Consider the following 21,339-nt stretch of genomic DNA (forward strand, 5'->3'; position numbering starts at 1 on the left):
CGGAGGAGAGAGCAGGGGTGTATAAGATTCCTTATGAAAACTTACAACTGGACGTTAAAAAAGATTATATCGGCGTCACCACCAGAAGCTTGGGAGTAAGGCTCAAGGAACATAGATATGCCATAAGAAAAGCGTCTAATTCAACGGTTTTGTCACAAATGGCGCAAGCACAAGGATCTGAGGTGAAATGGGACGAGGCAACAATCATCAAACCTCTGTCTTCCCCAACTCTAGCAATGACGGCAGAAAAAATAGAAATATACAGAAGTAAGATAAGAGAAGGCTGTTTAAATGCGAGGGATTCCGAGAGCCTACCTTCGGCATGGAAATATTTGGTTAAGAAATTTACTACAAACTCCGACCAGAATTAATACATTGAAGATTTATGTTATTTTTGTTTTATTGTTTTATTTTAATTTTTAAATATTCTTCCGTTATTTTTTCTCTTGTAAAATTTTTGATTTAAATTTTTATGTTCTATTCATGGAACATTTACGTTCCGTTTTAGTTTTCAACCTGAAGATGGCCTATTAATTAGGCTGAAAACGTTTGTTGTTTAAAAATTATGTTTATTTCTCGGCAAAAAAGGTGTTTTGTTTATCTTGAAGATGACTAGATTGAACTTTATTGATTCTTTATTACTTATAGATGTTTGCATTTAATTATGTGTATTTAAAATTAGATAACTAACATATTATAAAATTCTAAACATCAAGTTATAAAAAGCCTTAGAAGTTAAGCCTATAAGAAAGAGCTGCTGTATCTATTTCCAATGTTAATTTAAATAACATTATGTTAAGTGTAGCGATAACTGAACATACTTTATACTATACAGAAATGTTTTTACTAAGAAAATTTTCTAGAGGAAGACAAGTTATTAATAATCATCCATCATACTAACACTACTGGTGTGAGAATTAACAAAATAACTACGAAATTACCAACAAACGTTGAAGACGGTAGAAAACGTTCGTTTTTGAAGTGAATTTTTGCTGGTTTGTTGGTAATTTCGTAGTTATTTTGACAAGTTATTAAACACTAAAGCAACAGTTTATACAAAAATATCCAAAATTATCTCTGTATATGAAGGTTTATCTTTATGAACTTTTTAATAAGTAACAGTCCATGGAGTCTGTAAAGAGGAGAAATGTCAAACAGAAGTTATTCAAGACATTCAGGCTTCATTAGAAATAAGTTCCATAAAATCTTCTAATTGCTTAAGCTCAGCAGCAACATCTTATATTTCTGCTCATATAGCTACAAAAAAAATCAAATTTTGATCTTATAAAGTAAGAATCATCCAAACAAATATTTACTGTGGATTCAAATGTTCAAGATTTAAGCACTTCTAATAATGTGTACTAGAGCAATAACAAGCATAGTTGGCTGATGGTGCCAACAACTGACTCACAATGCTGCCAAACTGTTTGTTCTACTTATCACAAGTAAACTTTTTGTTTACTGACTCAGTATAAAATTTGAAAAACAGATTCAGACAAACACTTACATTACTTATGTCAAAATAAACATCAAGTCAATTTAGCTTGAACTGCTTTAGAAAATAAAATGCTAATTAGATTAACATTAAACCAAACACTTACGTGTAGGCTTTAATGATCTATATTTGGGCTAATTTAATTAACAAACTATACAGTTTGCCTAAACAGATGCTTAGACTAACTGTGCTGGGTGAATACAATTATTCGATGTTATAATCTGTTTTAAAAAGCCAAACAAATATAACATTTACCATAAGAAAAATGAAATAATCTGGTAGATTTTGCTATTGTAGAAATATCCCTTAACCTATTCGATGTTGAAATTTTTATTTGTTGCCTGTGATGCAATGTTGAATTTTCATCGATGTTAAGCCTAAATTTTTTTTTTTAAATAATAATCGTGTTTATTGTATCATAAAAAATTATTTTTTTATGTTTCACAAACAAAATATATATATTGAATAATATAAAAATGAAAAAAATTTTATTTTAAAAGTTTGTTTTAATATAAAAATTGTGACGCAAAGCGGCATCTAGTATCAAAAACGTTCCAATGTAAACACGGAAATATTTGGGATTGCCCACGAAGGTCAATGAGGTCAACCCGAAAATTTTCAGGATCAACGTAGGACAGCTTAAATCATGTTGTAAAAATATTTGTAAAGAAAATTTAGTTCCTTCTTATAATAAATAGAAACAACTAAAAGACATTTAATAGTGCTTATATTTTTTAAAATTATGATTTCTTTAATAACAGTTATAATAAAAAATTTGATAATGGAATATCTTTTAAAGTTAAAAACTGTATACAAAATTCTGAATTTCAAAGTATCTTCAAGCCTTACAATCCCAAATTTCATTTGTTTTTTTCTATCAGAACTAGATGCATAGACAGACACTGGGCATTTTTGATATCAATCTTTATTCAGGAATATTTTGTGGGCCAAGACGTGTTTCAGGCATACGCCCCTCTTCTATTGGCTAAATCACAGTTTATTCTCTTGTAGAGAATAAACTGTGTAGTCTTGTAGAGAATAAACTTGTAGAGTCCTGTTTAAAGATGACTAGTCCAGTCATCTTTAAACAGGACTTTAACCCCAAGGTTTTTCCATTACCACAAAGTTTCATAATGGACTCTAAAAGTCAGCTGTTCTTTGCCTCAATTACTTTAAATGGAATTATATTAAAAACCCGATAACTGATATCTGATCATCTGATTTAAAAGCAGATGCAGTTTTGAATGCTAATATTTATTGCAATTCTTGAATGATGGCCAAAAATATTGAAGGGTTACAACATTAGTGGCATTTATACAGATGGTTTTAAGTGGTAGTCTCAAATTGTTCAGATATTATTTGATTTTTCCTGGCTTTTATTAAAAAATTTCAGAAAATAATGTTTTTTCCATTTAAAGCTAAAAAAAGTTTTTTTTTTGAAAATCTGAAACTTATGTAGAGATTTGTAGTAGACTTTTACACAGTTCACTACAAACCTCTTTGATAGAGGACAGTCTTTTGTGTGAACAACAATGTTAGTAAGTTCAGTTTAAATGTGATTGAAGTAAATATTATTTGAATGATAAGCAGTATGTGACAATAAATAGTGTGATTAGTTCTATTAAAATCACGATAACTGATATCTGATCATCTGACAATTAATCTGAATAATATTTGATGAGACAATAAGCACACAATTTGATTTATTTGCTATTTTTTTTAAGATTCTGATATAGTTTACATGTATATATTTCTTGCATTAATATATTTTACAAATACATATAAAATAAACAACTTACTTTGGATTTCTTTTATCTGGTCTTACTACAGCGCTAAACTGATCTTCTTCATCTCCATTTTCAGCAGATAAACGTGCTTGGTACAAAGGACTTGACTGAATTTCTTGAGCTATTCTAAGAGCTTCAGCTTCTTTTTGCTTATATTCGTCAGTATTTTTATGTTCAAGTTTGACACTAATTTAAAAAAATATGTTTATGTGTAGAAACATATCTAAAACATAAATACTAAGACAAACATTATAAGCTTTAATAAACAGACTTTTATTCAAAATTTAAGTCTAATAATGGTAAATTTAAAAAATTTAATACAAGTGCAGAAATAAAGATATACTACAGTACCCTCCACATGTCAAATGAAACTCAAAAAACAAATTAATACTTTCCCTGAGAAAAATCATTAAAATTCAAACACTTTTAAGGCTTGCTGGCTCATCTTTCAGGCATAAATAAATAAAAAAAATCCAAATGAAATTAACTGTTTTAATTTATTTAGAGTGTGTTTCAAATATTGTATATAGCAGATGCCACTTATTGTAATCACTTTTGGACATGCCTATACTGATGACAATAGCCAACTAGGGCAAAGAGAATAACTTTTTTAAATCTGTATACCAAATTTGGCATTATTTAACTTTCGAAAAAACATGCACCTGCCAAAACTTTACAGTTTGAGTAACTTTGAAAAAAGTGTGAACACATTTTAATATTTAAAATTAAAAAAAAAAGTTTGAGAATAGGTTGATTATAAATCAAATTAAATATAAAACCAGAATTAAAATTGAAAATCACAGTAAAAAATCAAATATGTTGTAAGCCAGATGAATTCTTTGTTACCCATTTTAGACACATGTGCCATAGGTTTGCCACCTCTGGTCTAGTGTTTTTCTGATATAAGAATTTCTGGAAACTTTAATAAATTTCTTTCAATTTAAATATAATACAGGCACTGCCCACAGAGAGTCTTCCTGGTTAATGGTTTCCCTAGAATACTATTTGATTTTTACTATCCCAAACTGCATAAATGTACATCTGTGTCAATACAAAGTTCGACAAGAAAAATTTTATACTGAAAATGAAGCCATTTCTTTGAGTTAATTCGCTATGTCCTCATTATTGAGTGTTTGATAAGTCCAGAATAATAATAGTCCATTGGTAGACTGAAAACATTTTATGAAAAATTTCTTTTTTTTAAATATAACATTTTTTAACAAATGGTGAAAAAGGATTTTTGAGTTACATTCCAAAACACCAATCAGCAAAATATCAGAATTAGGATGCAACTATGCAGACGCAAGTGAGAATATGTGGCAAGAAGAGGTTATGACGTTTCACGCTCTTTCTTTCTCACTCTCATTCATTATGACCACACAGACAAGAGCAAGAAACAGAGAGCATGAAACATCACCTCTTCTCGCCACATATTCTCACTCGCATCTCCATAGTTGTACCCTTACACAGACATTCTGAATACATTATATTTTTTCTCCTTTTTAAAATAATGAAAAATTTGCATCTAAATAGTTTTTGTGAAAACATTTAATTTTTAGGAATAATTTAATTTTAGATTACTGGCATTGAAAGGAGAATAAGAATGTACAACAATATCATTATATGATTAATATAACAATAGACATATTTTATTATATTCATTCTCTGCAACTCAGTTTAATTATCCTCCTCTTCTGGCAGTTTGTTACTTAAACATTTTATTTGCATTTGATATGTTAATTTTCAAATACTTTTTTGCTACATGAAATTAATAATTATAAACAAACAACTTTCAGACATTGAATGATTAGTTCCTGCATGACAACTATCAACATCTGCAAAGCTCAACACCAATCAGCTCTTTTGCAGAACCTATGTTCATGCAATTAAATTAATATGCCTCAATGTCCTTAATTTATTCAAATATTATTTCAATCACCAGTACAGTGTGTATTTCTATTAATAGGACATATTAAACTGGTATTTAAGATTACTGCAAATCAGTCACACAGATTAAAATTGTTTTATTTACATTTACAGGAAATGTGATTGAAATAATATTTGACTATGTTCGTGCATTTCAGGCTTTATCTTTAGTAGCTGCAATAATAGAATTTTGGAGATCTGGATGATCAAAATTAAGTATACCACAGAAAAATTGGTTCTTCTGTGGTATACTCAAACTTAATGAAACTCAAGAAAAAAAATTCAAGGGTGTAACAAGAATTATAACAATATCTGTGACTATAATCAACAGATTATATACTAATAAATTATAAAATACAACAGTACTATAATTAATATGTGGGTTGGAAATTTAATAGTGGCAACAGTGCTGTAGAAACCCAATGCAATGCAACCAGCTAATGCAGCTAAGCCTCACTACTACATTTTTGCAAATATTATGACTGATATTCTCAAAATTGACTGATGGGTGATAGCAATAGGCTCTTGTTACTGTGCAGGTACTGCACATGGAGTTGGACAGTAAAGTCCATGTACAGTACCGGTACAGTAACAAGAGCCTACTGCTATCACCCATCAGTCAATTTTGAGAATATCAGTCATAATATTTGCAAAAATGGAGTAGTGAAATAGGATAAAGATTGAAAGTAGCAGGGGTCATACTGCACAACAGCATCACTAAGGACTCTTAGAGGTTTATGACAAATCTGATTACCATGTAGAACAATAACAAGGTGGTTAAACCTTCAACAGAGACGAATTGTGGAAGATAAGCCTTGTCCAGGTCATCCCCATACAAGTGAAGAACAGGTAAATGCTATTTACATATTACTGGATACAAACAGATCAGCTCCAAATGATTTGTGAGTTAGCCCAAGAGACGTGTTTTCACATACAACAGTGCAAGACATTGTGAAGAAACAGTTGGGAATGAGGAAAATTTCATCATGATGGGTTCCACATCCTCTGACTGAAATGCAGAAATGGCAATAATATGACTGTGTGTATCCACTTGAGCACTACAAGTGTGAGGGAGAGGTTTCTTACGCAATCATTATGCTGGATGAGACACAGAAAAGATCAAACAAGCCAGAACTGAAACAGCAATCAAATGAGTGGCAACATCATAGATCACCATAAAATTCTAAACTTTGTCAGAACTCCAGTAAGATGAAAGCTATCTATGGTTATTCTCGTGTATGATTGCAATGGTGTTGTTTTGATGTATACCATACCCAGACCAGACTGTAAATTACTATACATTTTTGGAACACAATCTGTGGCCAACTTTGGAGGGAAAAAAAAAAAACAGCAGAAACACTTTCTGCAGAACCCATCCCTCATCTTGCATGACAATGCTCGAGCACATGTTGTACAATGTGTGGCCACATTGTTCGGTTGCTGGGGCTGGGAAGTTCTCTACCATCCATCATATTCTCCCTAAAATGATGAAACCACTTCATTGGAGGACAGTTCAAAACTATTTCAGATATTCTTCAGGAAGTAAACCACTCTATTTGGGCAATCAACCAAACAGGCTCTACCGATGGCATCCTGCAACTTCCACATTGCTGGCAACAGCTTACACACTGCTGGTGACTACATTGAAGGACAGTAAAAATCTGAAACATTTATGTTTTTTTTGTACGGATTGTAATTAAAGCATTGCTAGTATTAAAATTCCAACCCTCGCATATAAATCAGACTGGTTGATTGTTACGTATGTTTAAGAATATTTAACATTTGAATTTTCTTACTAAAATCACATTAGTAAAAATACTTACGTATATCCCTGAAGACTGTTGTCATAAGAAGAAACCACTCCATATTTTTCAGCATTTGTTTTAAACATATCATTTACATCCCATCCATTCTAAAATAAAATAAAAATAATTATGAATAAGAAAATAGTTTATTTTTTATATATAAATGAAAGAATTCCTTAATGTATGCTATGAAGTATACTGGACAGGGGGTATACAGAATTCTTCTCCCTATTCACAGCATATGTAGAGAAGTGGATGGAATGGCCAACCATGAATTAATATTCAATATCTCTGAATAACTCTTTCCAGACACCTGTAGAAAGGAGTGGACCGCAGACATGCAAAAAAGGTGACAAGTTGTCACGAAGATTTGATCCCAACTTGCCTATTTAATAGTCTATTAATATTAGGCCATCAACTGCTCATAAACTTGCATTTACCATATATGTATAGTAAATACATAGATTATAAATAGAAATTATACAGTAATACCTAACTTAATGCAACTTCATTCAGTGTGAGATTCACTATAATATAGTTTATAATATGCACCAAAGAATCCAATTAATGAGCAATAATTTTTGTATTTCATTCTGGACAAATGTACTTGAACCTTGCTGCAACAATTCATTTAGAAACTGTTTGATCATCCTCTGTATGGTCTAGATTTGGCACCTAGTAATTTTCATATACATGAAGAAATGACTTGTCTCACAGCACTTCAATGATGATGAATAGCTGTAGCCAGTAGTCATGACTTATATTGGTAGCAGAACACTATGAAGATGGTATACAAAAGATTGTTAAATGCTAGACAAGTGTCTCAATTTGGCTGGACACTATTTGAAAAATAGTCAAAGATTGTACTTTTCAGCTGTATATAATAAACTTTATCTAATTTTATTGATGATGTTTCAATAAGCAAAAGATACTTTCTGAATTGCCTTCATATCTGAAGATGTTTTCAGTATGTCAGGTTAGTTGAATGTTTTTTCCTTTGTTTTAAACTCCATCAAAGCAATTATTTAATCTCTTCTACTTTTTGGTAGCACACTCCTCTGTTTTTACTATTAATAATGTTAAGAAAAATTATCAATTTAACATGTCGGCTATTAAATTAAAGATTTTTCATAAATAAATATAACTGGATTAAATGATCATTTAGTTTCTTCCAAAATATGGATTTATTTTGGATCATCTTGTAATAATTTTTTCAGATTTTCTTTGTAATAGGAAAAAGATAACAAATTCAGATANAGTTTTTACACTTCTATAATATCATCTTCAAGTGCAAGAAGAGACTCAGTACATTAAGTATTCTTACCAAAGAAATAGAACAAATTTCAATATTCTTAACAATTTTTTAAAATGTAGAATAAATGAACATCAGTCGCATGGTCCATATCATTTAGTATTACAGAAAGTCATCATATAAGCCTATCTCTAAAAAATAAGCATTGCATACGATATAAAATCATCATCATTTTCCTGCATCAGTCGTTTTTTTTCCCAAGTCCTGCCAAAAACGACAAATCGAGAAACCACTGTATTTATATACTTTATTTATAGTAGACATCAAATGAGTTTGTGCAAAAGAAATAACCACCCTCAAATAGTAACTAGAGAAAATATGCAGTTTAAAATGGTAGCTGTGGCTATTACTCAAATAAAACCAGTATATATAAATTTACTTAATTATAGATCATCATCTAATTTAAAATTAGTAAAGAGAAATACATACATATAGTTATTGTGCAGTTTCTGTCATATGTAGTTAATAACCATTTGATTTTTGTACTGTATTTTCTATATTTAAAGATTGCACTCATACACAAGATGCTTTAAAAAATGTTAACACTTATATGGAGAAGGTGTGCAGTTGTTGCAGCAGGGGTAGTAGATCCATACTTTTTGGAGAACTCAGCAATGACGTTGTGACTTCTTGTACGTGACGGAGAACTAAATAGATGACAATTTACCACTACAAATCTGGCGTAACAAATTACTTCCATATTGGTGTTAACATTTTTTATTTTTGAAGTACACTCCATATATTCATTAAGACTCAAATATAGGAACAAGTGGCACATCCTAGCATTCATACCTAGTCATTTTACAATCCTAATACTTTTAATGTATAATAAGTTACATCAAAAAATTTACTAAAATAACTATCATTGATTCTTTTTACCTCTATGTCTTACTTTTATAAATTTTTGTGTGTATTCTTGTCTATTTGGATTGTTGTTTATTAATAGGACTTATTATATTGGTGTAGTTGTAGTTACAGATAAAAATAAAAATATTTTGTTTTGACTAAGATCTCTATTTGCTAATCAGAAACTACACCAGTATAAAAAGTCCTATTAATAAACAAGATCCAAGTGGACAAGGATACACACACAAACTATATCATCAAGTTTACTAATAGTTTACAAAAATGCTATTGGTCAGAGATTCACAGAAAAAGTTATCATTAGCGGACAACTACAAAGATTTTAGTCTCTATCCTTTATATTAACTGAGCATAAAGTAACTCCTAAAAAATCTCTTTATATAAGCCACAAAAAGTTCACCAAAGGAGACTAAAATACACACAGTAAAAATCAAATTAATTAGATAAAACTGTTGTTATTTCTATTGAAATCTGATAAATCTTTGTAGCATTTTCTTCTACTATAATTACAAAAGTCACATTACTATTCTTTTCATAAATATTTGATGACTACTTTTTCATTTAATGCTTATTTAATGATTCTTTATTTCAATTATATAAAATATACCTTACCTTTAGTTGCATAATCAAGATCAATATTTATTGCACTTAACATAACAATGTCGTGAAGTTTAAAAATGAGTTTTTCTGTGATCAGATCTTCAGTCATCAAAGGTAAGATGGTTCCATTGAATAAACAAGATGCTGCCTGATTGTTATCAATTAAACGAGCCATCTCTAATACAACATCCATCTATAAAAGAATTTTAATGATTAATAAAACAAAAAATATAAAATTTACAATCTTATTTCAAAANACATCTAGTATCAAAAACGTTCCAATGTAAACACGGAAATATTTGGGATTGCCCACGAAGGTCAATGAGGTCAACCCGAAAATTTTCAGGATCAACGTAGGACAGCTTAAATCATGTTGTAAAAATATTTGTAAAGAAAATTTAGTTCCTTCTTATAATAAATAGAAACAACTAAAAGACATTTAATAGTGCTTATATTTTTTAAAATTATGATTTCTTTAATAACAGTTATAATAAAAAATTTGATAATGGAATATCTTTTAAAGTTAAAAACTGTATACAAAATTCTGAATTTCAAAGTATCTTCAAGCCTTACAATCCCAAATTTCATTTGTTTTTTTCTATCAGAACTAGATGCATAGACAGACACTGGGCATTTTTGATATCAATCTTTATTCAGGAATATTTTGTGGGCCAAGACGTGTTTCAGGCATACGCCCCTCTTCTATTGGCTAAATCACAGTTTATTCTCTTGTAGAGAATAAACTGTGTAGTCTTGTAGAGAATAAACTTGTAGAGTCCTGTTTAAAGATGACTAGTCCAGTCATCTTTAAACAGGACTTTAACCCCAAGGTTTTTCCATTACCACAAAGTTTCATAATGGACTCTAAAAGTCAGCTGTTCTTTGCCTCAATTACTTTAAATGGAATTATATTAAAAACCCGATAACTGATATCTGATCATCTGATTTAAAAGCAGATGCAGTTTTGAATGCTAATATTTATTGCAATTCTTGAATGATGGCCAAAAATATTGAAGGGTTACAACATTAGTGGCATTTATACAGATGGTTTTAAGTGGTAGTCTCAAATTGTTCAGATATTATTTGATTTTTCCTGGCTTTTATTAAAAAATTTCAGAAAATAATGTTTTTTCCATTTAAAGCTAAAAAAAGTTTTTTTTTTGAAAATCTGAAACTTATGTAGAGATTTGTAGTAGACTTTTACACAGTTCACTACAAACCTCTTTGATAGAGGACAGTCTTTTGTGTGAACAACAATGTTAGTAAGTTCAGTTTAAATGTGATTGAAGTAAATATTATTTGAATGATAAGCAGTATGTGACAATAAATAGTGTGATTAGTTCTATTAAAATCACGATAACTGATATCTGATCATCTGACAATTAATCTGAATAATATTTGATGAGACAATAAGCACACAATTTGATTTATTTGCTATTTTTTTTAAGATTCTGATATAGTTTACATGTATATATTTCTTGCATTAATATATTTTACAAATACATATAAAATAAACAACTTACTTTGGATTTCTTTTATCTGGTCTTACTACAGCGCTAAACTGATCTTCTTCATCTCCATTTTCAGCAGATAAACGTGCTTGGTACAAAGGACTTGACTGAATTTCTTGAGCTATTCTAAGAGCTTCAGCTTCTTTTTGCTTATATTCGTCAGTATTTTTATGTTCAAGTTTGACACTAATTTAAAAAAATATGTTTATGTGTAGAAACATATCTAAAACATAAATACTAAGACAAACATTATAAGCTTTAATAAACAGACTTTTATTCAAAATTTAAGTCTAATAATGGTAAATTTAAAAAATTTAATACAAGTGCAGAAATAAAGATATACTACAGTACCCTCCACATGTCAAATGAAACTCAAAAAACAAATTAATACTTTCCCTGAGAAAAATCATTAAAATTCAAACACTTTTAAGGCTTGCTGGCTCATCTTTCAGGCATAAATAAATAAAAAAAATCCAAATGAAATTAACTGTTTTAATTTATTTAGAGTGTGTTTCAAATATTGTATATAGCAGATGCCACTTATTGTAATCACTTTTGGACATGCCTATACTGATGACAATAGCCAACTAGGGCAAAGAGAATAACTTTTTTAAATCTGTATACCAAATTTGGCATTATTTAACTTTCGAAAAAACATGCACCTGCCAAAACTTTACAGTTTGAGTAACTTTGAAAAAAGTGTGAACACATTTTAATATTTAAAATTAAAAAAAAAAGTTTGAGAATAGGTTGATTATAAATCAAATTAAATATAAAACCAGAATTAAAATTGAAAATCACAGTAAAAAATCAAATATGTTGTAAGCCAGATGAATTCTTTGTTACCCATTTTAGACACATGTGCCATAGGTTTGCCACCTCTGGTCTAGTGTTTTTCTGATATAAGAATTTCTGGAAACTTTAATAAATTTCTTTCAATTTAAATATAATACAGGCACTGCCCACAGAGAGTCTTCCTGGTTAATGGTTTCCCTAGAATACTATTTGATTTTTACTATCCCAAACTGCATAAATGTACATCTGTGTCAATACAAAGTTCGACAAGAAAAATTTTATACTGAAAATGAAGCCATTTCTTTGAGTTAATTCGCTATGTCCTCATTATTGAGTGTTTGATAAGTCCAGAATAATAATAGTCCATTGGTAGACTGAAAACATTTTATGAAAAATTTCTTTTTTTTAAATATAACATTTTTTAACAAATGGTGAAAAAGGATTTTTGAGTTACATTCCAAAACACCAATCAGCAAAATATCAGAATTAGGATGCAACTATGCAGACGCAAGTGAGAATATGTGGCAAGAAGAGGTTATGACGTTTCACGCTCTTTCTTTCTCACTCTCATTCATTATGACCACACAGACAAGAGCAAGAAACAGAGAGCATGAAACATCACCTCTTCTCGCCACATATTCTCACTCGCATCTCCATAGTTGTACCCTTACACAGACATTCTGAATACATTATATTTTTTCTCCTTTTTAAAATAATGAAAAATTTGCATCTAAATAGTTTTTGTGAAAACATTTAATTTTTAGGAATAATTTAATTTTAGATTACTGGCATTGAAAGGAGAATAAGAATGTACAACAATATCATTATATGATTAATATAACAATAGACATATTTTATTATATTCATTCTCTGCAACTCAGTTTAATTATCCTCCTCTTCTGGCAGTTTGTTACTTAAACATTTTATTTGCATTTGATATGTTAATTTTCAAATACTTTTTTGCTACATGAAATTAATAATTATAAACAAACAACTTTCAGACATTGAATGATTAGTTCCTGCATGACAACTATCAACATCTGCAAAGCTCAACACCAATCAGCTCTTTTGCAGAACCTATGTTCATGCAATTAAATTAATATGCCTCAATGTCCTTAATTTATTCAAATATTATTTCAATCACCAGTACAGTGTGTATTTCTATTAATAGGACATATTAAACTGGTATTTAAGATTACTGCAAATCAGTCACACAGATTAAAATTGTTTTATTTACATTTACAGGAAATGTGATTGAAATAATATTTGACTATGTTCGTGCATTTCAGGCTTTATCTTTAGTAGCTGCAATAATAGAATTTTGGAGATCTGGATGATCAAAATTAAGTATACCACAGAAAAATTGGTTCTTCTGTGGTATACTCAAACTTAATGAAACTCAAGAAAAAAAATTCAAGGGTGTAACAAGAATTATAACAATATCTGTGACTATAATCAACAGATTATATACTAATAAATTATAAAATACAACAGTACTATAATTAATATGTGGGTTGGAAATTTAATAGTGGCAACAGTGCTGTAGAAACCCAATGCAATGCAACCAGCTAATGCAGCTAAGCCTCACTACTACATTTTTGCAAATATTATGACTGATATTCTCAAAATTGACTGATGGGTGATAGCAATAGGCTCTTGTTACTGTGCAGGTACTGCACATGGAGTTGGACAGTAAAGTCCATGTACAGTACCGGTACAGTAACAAGAGCCTACTGCTATCACCCATCAGTCAATTTTGAGAATATCAGTCATAATATTTGCAAAAATGGAGTAGTGAAATAGGATAAAGATTGAAAGTAGCAGGGGTCATACTGCACAACAGCATCACTAAGGACTCTTAGAGGTTTATGACAAATCTGATTACCATGTAGAACAATAACAAGGTGGTTAAACCTTCAACAGAGACGAATTGTGGAAGATAAGCCTTGTCCAGGTCATCCCCATACAAGTGAAGAACAGGTAAATGCTATTTACATATTACTGGATACAAACAGATCAGCTCCAAATGATTTGTGAGTTAGCCCAAGAGACGTGTTTTCACATACAACAGTGCAAGACATTGTGAAGAAACAGTTGGGAATGAGGAAAATTTCATCATGATGGGTTCCACATCCTCTGACTGAAATGCAGAAATGGCAATAATATGACTGTGTGTATCCACTTGAGCACTACAAGTGTGAGGGAGAGGTTTCTTACGCAATCATTATGCTGGATGAGACACAGAAAAGATCAAACAAGCCAGAACTGAAACAGCAATCAAATGAGTGGCAACATCATAGATCACCATAAAATTCTAAACTTTGTCAGAACTCCAGTAAGATGAAAGCTATCTATGGTTATTCTCGTGTATGATTGCAATGGTGTTGTTTTGATGTATACCATACCCAGACCAGACTGTAAATTACTATACATTTTTGGAACACAATCTGTGGCCAACTTTGGAGGGAAAAAAAAAAAACAGCAGAAACACTTTCTGCAGAACCCATCCCTCATCTTGCATGACAATGCTCGAGCACATGTTGTACAATGTGTGGCCACATTGTTCGGTTGCTGGGGCTGGGAAGTTCTCTACCATCCATCATATTCTCCCTAAAATGATGAAACCACTTCATTGGAGGACAGTTCAAAACTATTTCAGATATTCTTCAGGAAGTAAACCACTCTATTTGGGCAATCAACCAAACAGGCTCTACCGATGGCATCCTGCAACTTCCACATTGCTGGCAACAGCTTACACACTGCTGGTGACTACATTGAAGGACAGTAAAAATCTGAAACATTTATGTTTTTTTTGTACGGATTGTAATTAAAGCATTGCTAGTATTAAAATTCCAACCCTCGCATATAAATCAGACTGGTTGATTGTTACGTATGTTTAAGAATATTTAACATTTGAATTTTCTTACTAAAATCACATTAGTAAAAATACTTACGTATATCCCTGAAGACTGTTGTCATAAGAAGAAACCACTCCATATTTTTCAGCATTTGTTTTAAACATATCATTTACATCCCATCCATTCTAAAATAAAATAAAAATAATTATGAATAAGAAAATAGTTTATTTTTTATATATAAATGAAAGAATTCCTTAATGTATGCTATGAAGTATACTGGACAGGGGGTATACAGAATTCTTCTCCCTATTCACAGCATATGTAGAGAAGTGGATGGAATGGCCAACCATGAATTAATATTCAATATCTCTGAATAACTCTTTCCAGACACCTGTAGAAAGGAGTGGACCGCAGACATGCAAAAAAGGTGACAAGTTGTCACGAAGATTTGATCCCAACTTGCCTATTTAATAGTCTATTAATATTAGGCCATCAACTGCTCATAAACTTGCATTTACCATATATGTATAGTAAATACATAGATTATAAATAGAAATTATACAGTAATACCTAACTTAATGCAACTTCATTCAGTGTGAGATTCACTATAATATAGTTTATAATATGCACCAAAGAATCCAATTAATGAGCAATAATTTTTGTATTTCATTCTGGACAAATGTACTTGAACCTTGCTGCAACAATTCATTTAGAAACTGTTTGATCATCCTCTGTATGGTCTAGATTTGGCACCTAGTAATTTTCATATACATGAAGAAATGACTTGTCTCACAGCACTTCAATGATGATGAATAGCTGTAGCCAGTAGTCATGACTTATATTGGTAGCAGAACACTATGAAGATGGTATACAAAAGATTGTTAAATGCTAGACAAGTGTCTCAATTTGGCTGGACACTATTTGAAAAATAGTCAAAGATTGTACTTTTCAGCTGTATATAATAAACTTTATCTAATTTTATTGATGATGTTTCAATAAGCAAAAGATACTTTCTGAATTGCCTTCATATCTGAAGATGTTTTCAGTATGTCAGGTTAGTTGAATGTTTTTTCCTTTGTTTTAAACTCCATCAAAGCAATTATTTAATCTCTTCTACTTTTTGGTAGCACACTCCTCTGTTTTTACTATTAATAATGTTAAGAAAAATTATCAATTTAACATGTCGGCTATTAAATTAAAGATTTTTCATAAATAAATATAACTGGATTAAATGATCATTTAGTTTCTTCCAAAATATGGATTTATTTTGGATCATCTTGTAATAATTTTTTCAGATTTTCTTTGTAATAGGAAAAAGATAACAAATTCAGATAACATACAAGTAATGTATAAGTAATGATAATGTACAACTTACATTATCCTCATTTTCTCCTTCCAAACTTGATAATTTATCTACATTATTGTTTGCTCCATGCCAAGGCTCTAATTCTTTTTCTGTGATTTGGCCATTAAATTTACTGATAGCAACATCAGTAAAATTATCTTTAAAAAATAATGAAATTAAAACTGATTAAAATCATGACTTAAAACATTGAAAATTAGAACTAATGTAAGTTTTAGTATATTAAGTTAAAAATGATTAATTCCTGTAACAGGGGTGGGCAACCCTTGATACATGTACCAAATGAAGCATGTAGACTTTTTTTGGCATGCAACCCAGGACTCTCCTCACAAAATAAATATCCAATATCTTTGTGAGTTGTATATTTTAACTTAATAGAGTACAATTTTATTTAGTAGAGTGAATACTACACAAAAATGCAACAAACATCCTATTTCCAAGACATCCATCTCTGCAATACAGTTGGTTATTTAGCGTAAAATTCACTAAACCTAGCTTTCCTGTAGCATCACGTAGCCGCTAGACCAAATAATAATATGCTCCCAAAAATTCAGTTGGCATGTAAGAAAATTTTGCATCATAGATTTGGTGATTTTGATACATGCACTTAAAATGGTTGCCCACCTTTAAGTTCTATTTTATAAAAAAAAAATACCAGTTTTATTTGAATATAGACACTGCATACCATCCCTAAAATTTTAAGTAATAACTATCCTCAAATAGTAACCTTGTCTACTATTCGAAGATTTCTGAAAACTTACAAAAACAATATAAAATTAATAAGTATTGTTAACTACAGTATATTTATTTAACAAACAATATTTATTATTTAATAAACAAATAAAAAATATGAAATGCATAATATTCAGTAAGCATACATTTTAATTATTTTCTTATCACTAGTGTAGTAATAGTCATCATACAGAAAGATCCAAGTTACCATTTTAAGTAAAATTTCTTTTTAAAATATTTAAAAATATAAACATAGTGGATTCTCGATCTATCACTCCTGCATCTATTGGTTGTTTTCTCCAGTCCCTAATAAAGACTCATATATAATGTTAATTTTTCCCGTATTCTTTGTTCCCACAATGTTCGTTCGGTATTTTAACTAAAAGAAAAATGTTATCCCACATCAATTGTTTTACTCACAATAGAGGGCATTAAATTAAAACATAAATTTTTGTGTACTAAAAATAAAAGCACATCAAATTTAAGTTATAGCTAACCTTTGACTACAGCTAACCAATTTTTGTGATTTTTGGTTACTTTTTGTTTACTGCTTTGCAAAATACTGTACTTTATTTCCTCTTAAAGCCTGGCAACACCAGTAAAAGTCGGCACATTGTCTCAGAGTTGCAATCTGTATGATAATTAGCATATTTGTATGATTATTTTGGGCCCTATATGACATACAATAATTTCATAAATATGCCTTACTCCAAAAACAATTGTTAACTATTGAAAAAACAATTTACAATCAATATTTTTATACGTTTTGCCTTTTCGTCAATATTTCATGTTTTTTTCACCGCTAGAGGGCTACTAAATTTTCAGAACTTTTTAGATTAGCTACTATGGTATATTCTCAATTATCAGGTACACCTTTGTCATACTTTTTGAGACCACTAACTGCTATACTTTTAGATCTACTGATAAAATGCCCAAATTGATGTGAAAAAAATTTGTGTGAATAAACATTCTGTTGAAATTCCATTATGCTTCTACTTGTATAAAATGTATTAATGAAGTACATATAGAGTAGTTTCCATCTAATAAACTGTCTAAAACTGAAACTTTTTTGGCATAGGGAGTAACAACCATTTGAGGGGGTACAAAAATTTTAGACATTCAAAAAAATTGAAAAAACTAAGGTATGCACATATAAAATAAATATGGTATATAAAGGATGTGTTACATATTTGTTAATGTTTGATTTGTTGAAATTGTATGAAAAAACATAAATTTTAGCTCATGCCCATTCAGAAGTTTGTTTTGAATCATATATTACAAGGGAGAGTTGTGAAAACTTCACTGTAAAATGAGGTCTAAAATCGTTTTGTTGTAAGAAGGGATTGCAAATAAAAAGTTTACAAGATTTTGACATAGGACAAATCTTGTAAATATTTCTACTGATAAGTATAAAGGATCAAGATGGATGTATGATAATTTTAAGTGAAATACAATAATTTCAAGAGACAGACAGTGATTTTCTCCCATAAGATTGGCAACTCTGCATTGTCTTGAGGTAGGACAAGTGAGAAAAGTCAGAACCCATTTCCATAAGAGAATCAAAACATCATAAGTGACAAAGATTTATCATTTTGTGGGTTCTCAGATGAGGTTCGAACTCAAGTAAACCACGAAATTCTTGTGCAATGCCAGATGTAAACAACAAGACCCGGAACTGTTCAAGTATGAGTATATGTCAAACTATCTGTCAAGATAGTTTGACATATACTCATACTTGTCTATCTGTGCTAGAGTTTGTGTTAGTGGAACACAAACTCTAGCACAAACACTCATAAACAGGTAGATCATTGGCTCACGAGTTTATAAAATGTTGGCCGAGATAAACATTCTTGAACAAAAAAGGAAAATTTTTGATAGATGAAAATGATTGTTAAAATTCTTAGGCATCAAAAAGGGGTATAAACAACAGCCTGAATTACGAGTGCAGGTGTTATCATTTTATAAACAATCACCAGGCAGAGTCAACAAAGAGGTATCAAATAGACACCTCAAATCAGACCTTTCCCACTACCCGAAGAGGTTTCATCTTGCACCTGGAGACAAAGGAGAGACCAATCAGGAAGCGAGGAATGAGACAAGGGACCAATCCAAAATGCGAATAGTGGGAGAAAAACTATAAAAATAGGAATTTCAAGGTTGAAGGACAGTCTCCTCTAGATTAAGCTCATCATGTGTTTTATATAGTGAATTATGTTGTCGCCCAAGACATCTCTGTGACTCTCCGATTATCTCCTACATCCTGCGATCCCATCTTGTCTGCCCCGGGGCTTCGACGGAAAGGAAAATCCCCATCATCCCAAAGGACAAAAAAGAAGTGGAACTGAACTGTCAAATATTGATGTAAGCATAAATGTTACCAAATAAACAGCTTTGTCTTTTGTAAACACTTGTCATCACTTGCTTCCTCCATCACACCCACATACAACCTTCTCTTAAGTTCATCCAAAAGATGACAATCTTATACAGGTGCCAAGGAGTGGGTTTTCAAGTCCCATATCTGCACCGGGTCGACAATCTTACAATTTCACTAATAGTTTTTACACTTCTATAATATCATCTTCAAGTGCAAGAAGAGACTCAGTACATTAAGTATTCTTACCAAAGAAATAGAACAAATTTCAATATTCTTAACAATTTTTTAAAATGTAGAATAAATGAACATCAGTGCACATGGTCCATATCATTTAGTATTACAGAAAGTCATCATATAAGCCTATCTCTAAAAAATAAGCATTGCATACGATATAAAATCATCATCATTTTCCTGCATCAGTCGTTTTTTTTCCCAAGTCCTGCCAAAAACGACAAATCGAGAAACCACTGTATTTATATACTTTATTTATAGTAGACATCAAATGAGTTTGTGCAAAAGAAATAACCACCCTCAAATAGTAACTAGAGAAAATATGCAGTTTAAAATGGTAGCTGTGGCTATTACTCGAATAAAACCAGTATATATAAATTTACTTAATTATAGATCATCATCTAATTTAAAATTAGTAAAGAGAAATACATACATATAGTTATTGTGCAGTTTCTGTCATATGTAGTTAATAACCATTTGATTTTTGTACTGTATTTTCTATATTTAAAGATTGCACTCATACACAAGATGCTTTAAAAAATGTTAACACTTATATGGAGAAGGTGTGCAGTTGTTGCAGCAGGGGTAGTAGATCCATACTTTTTGGAGAACTCAGCAATGACGTTGTGACTTCTTGTACGTGACGGAGAACTAAATAGATGACAATTTACCACTACAAATCTGGCGTAACAAATTACTTCCATATTGGTGTTAACATTTTTTATTTTTGAAGTACACTCCATATATTCATTAAGACTCAAATATAGGAACAAGTGGCACATCCTAGCATTCATACCTAGTCATTTTACAATCCTAATACTTTTAATGTATAATAAGTTACATCAAAAAATTTACTAAAATAACTATCATTGATTCTTTTTACCTCTATGTCTTACTTTTATAAATTTTTGTGTGTATTCTTGTCTATTTGGATTGTTGTTTATTAATAGGACTTATTATATTGGTGTAGTTGTAGTTACAGATAAAAATAAAAATATTTTGTTTTGACTAAGATCTCTATTTGCTAATCAGAAACTACACCAGTATAAAAAGTCCTATTAATAAACAAGATCTAAGTGGACAAGGATACACACACAAACTATATCATCAAGTTTACTAATAGTTTACAAAAATGCTATTGGTCAGAGATTCACAGGAAAAGTTATCATTAGCGGACAACTACAAAGATTTTAGTCTCTATCCTTTATATTAACTGAGCATAAAGTAACTCCTAAAAAATCTCTTTATATAAGCCACAAAAAGTTCACCAAAGGAGACTAAAATACACACAGTAAAAATCAAATTAATTAGATAAAACTGTTGTTATTTCTATTGAAATCTGATAAATCTTTGTAGCATTTTCTTCTACTATAATTACAAAAGTCACATTACTATTCTTTTCATAAATATTTGATGACTACTTTTTCATTTAATACTTATTTAATGAATCTTTATTTCAATTATATAAAATATACCTTACCTTTAGTTGCATAATCAAGATCAATATTTATTGCACTTAACATAACAATGTCATGAAGTTTAAAAATGAGTTTTTCTGTGATCAGATCTTCAGTCATCAAAGGTAAGATGGTTCCATTGAATAAACAAGATGCTGCCTGATTGTTATCAATTAAACGAGCCATCTCTAATACAACATCCATCTATAAAAGAATTTTAATGATTAAT

The 21,339-nt window shown here is 30.3% G+C and overlaps 2 protein-coding genes across 2 annotated transcripts in view; both read right to left on the reverse strand.

The window, feature by feature from the left end:
* LOC111613880 (ataxin-2-like) overlaps positions 1–7,156 on the reverse strand; it is a 23,300-nt gene extending 16,144 nt beyond the window's left edge. The window contains exons 1-2 of the mRNA XM_023355232.1: positions 7,032–7,156; positions 3,295–3,468 (exon numbers count right to left, since the gene is read on the reverse strand). Of these exons, the coding sequence (XP_023211000.1) occupies positions 3,295–3,468; positions 7,032–7,099 (242 nt within the window). The 5' untranslated portion in view covers positions 7,100–7,156. The remainder of the gene's footprint in view (positions 1–3,294; positions 3,469–7,031) is intronic.
* A 4,125-nt stretch (positions 7,157–11,281) lies between these two features.
* LOC111613881 (ataxin-2-like protein) lies at positions 11,282–21,334 on the reverse strand. The gene is made up of 4 exons (XM_023355234.1): positions 21,134–21,334; positions 16,329–16,456; positions 15,050–15,138; positions 11,282–11,486 (listed from the first exon to the last, which is right to left on the reverse strand). The coding sequence occupies exons 1-4, from the start codon at positions 21,312–21,314 to the stop codon at positions 11,309–11,311; spliced, it is 576 nt and encodes a 191-aa protein (XP_023211002.1). The 5' UTR covers positions 21,315–21,334; the 3' UTR covers positions 11,282–11,308.
* Between the last annotated feature and the right edge of the window lie 5 nt (positions 21,335–21,339).

The sequence above is a fragment of the Centruroides sculpturatus genome, unplaced genomic scaffold, assembly GCF_000671375.1.
Source record: "Centruroides sculpturatus isolate CEXI.00-Female unplaced genomic scaffold, Cexi_2.0 scaffold2052, whole genome shotgun sequence".
In the NCBI taxonomy this organism is placed as follows: domain Eukaryota; kingdom Metazoa; phylum Arthropoda; class Arachnida; order Scorpiones; family Buthidae; genus Centruroides; species Centruroides sculpturatus.

Excerpts from the sequence above, each read along its gene's own strand:
- LOC111613881 (XM_023355234.1), bottom strand. The coding sequence starts at position 21,314 with ATGGATGTTGTATTAGAGATGGCTCGTTTAATTGATAACAATCAGGCA. Across the intron at positions 16,457-21,133 it reads TCTTGATTATGCAACTAAAG|ATAATTTTACTGATGTTGCT; the intron begins GTAAGGTATATT and ends TATTTTTTAAAG. Across the intron at positions 15,139-16,328 it reads AAGGAGAAAATGAGGATAAT|AATGGATGGGATGTAAATGA; the intron begins GTAAGTTGTACA and ends ATTTTATTTTAG.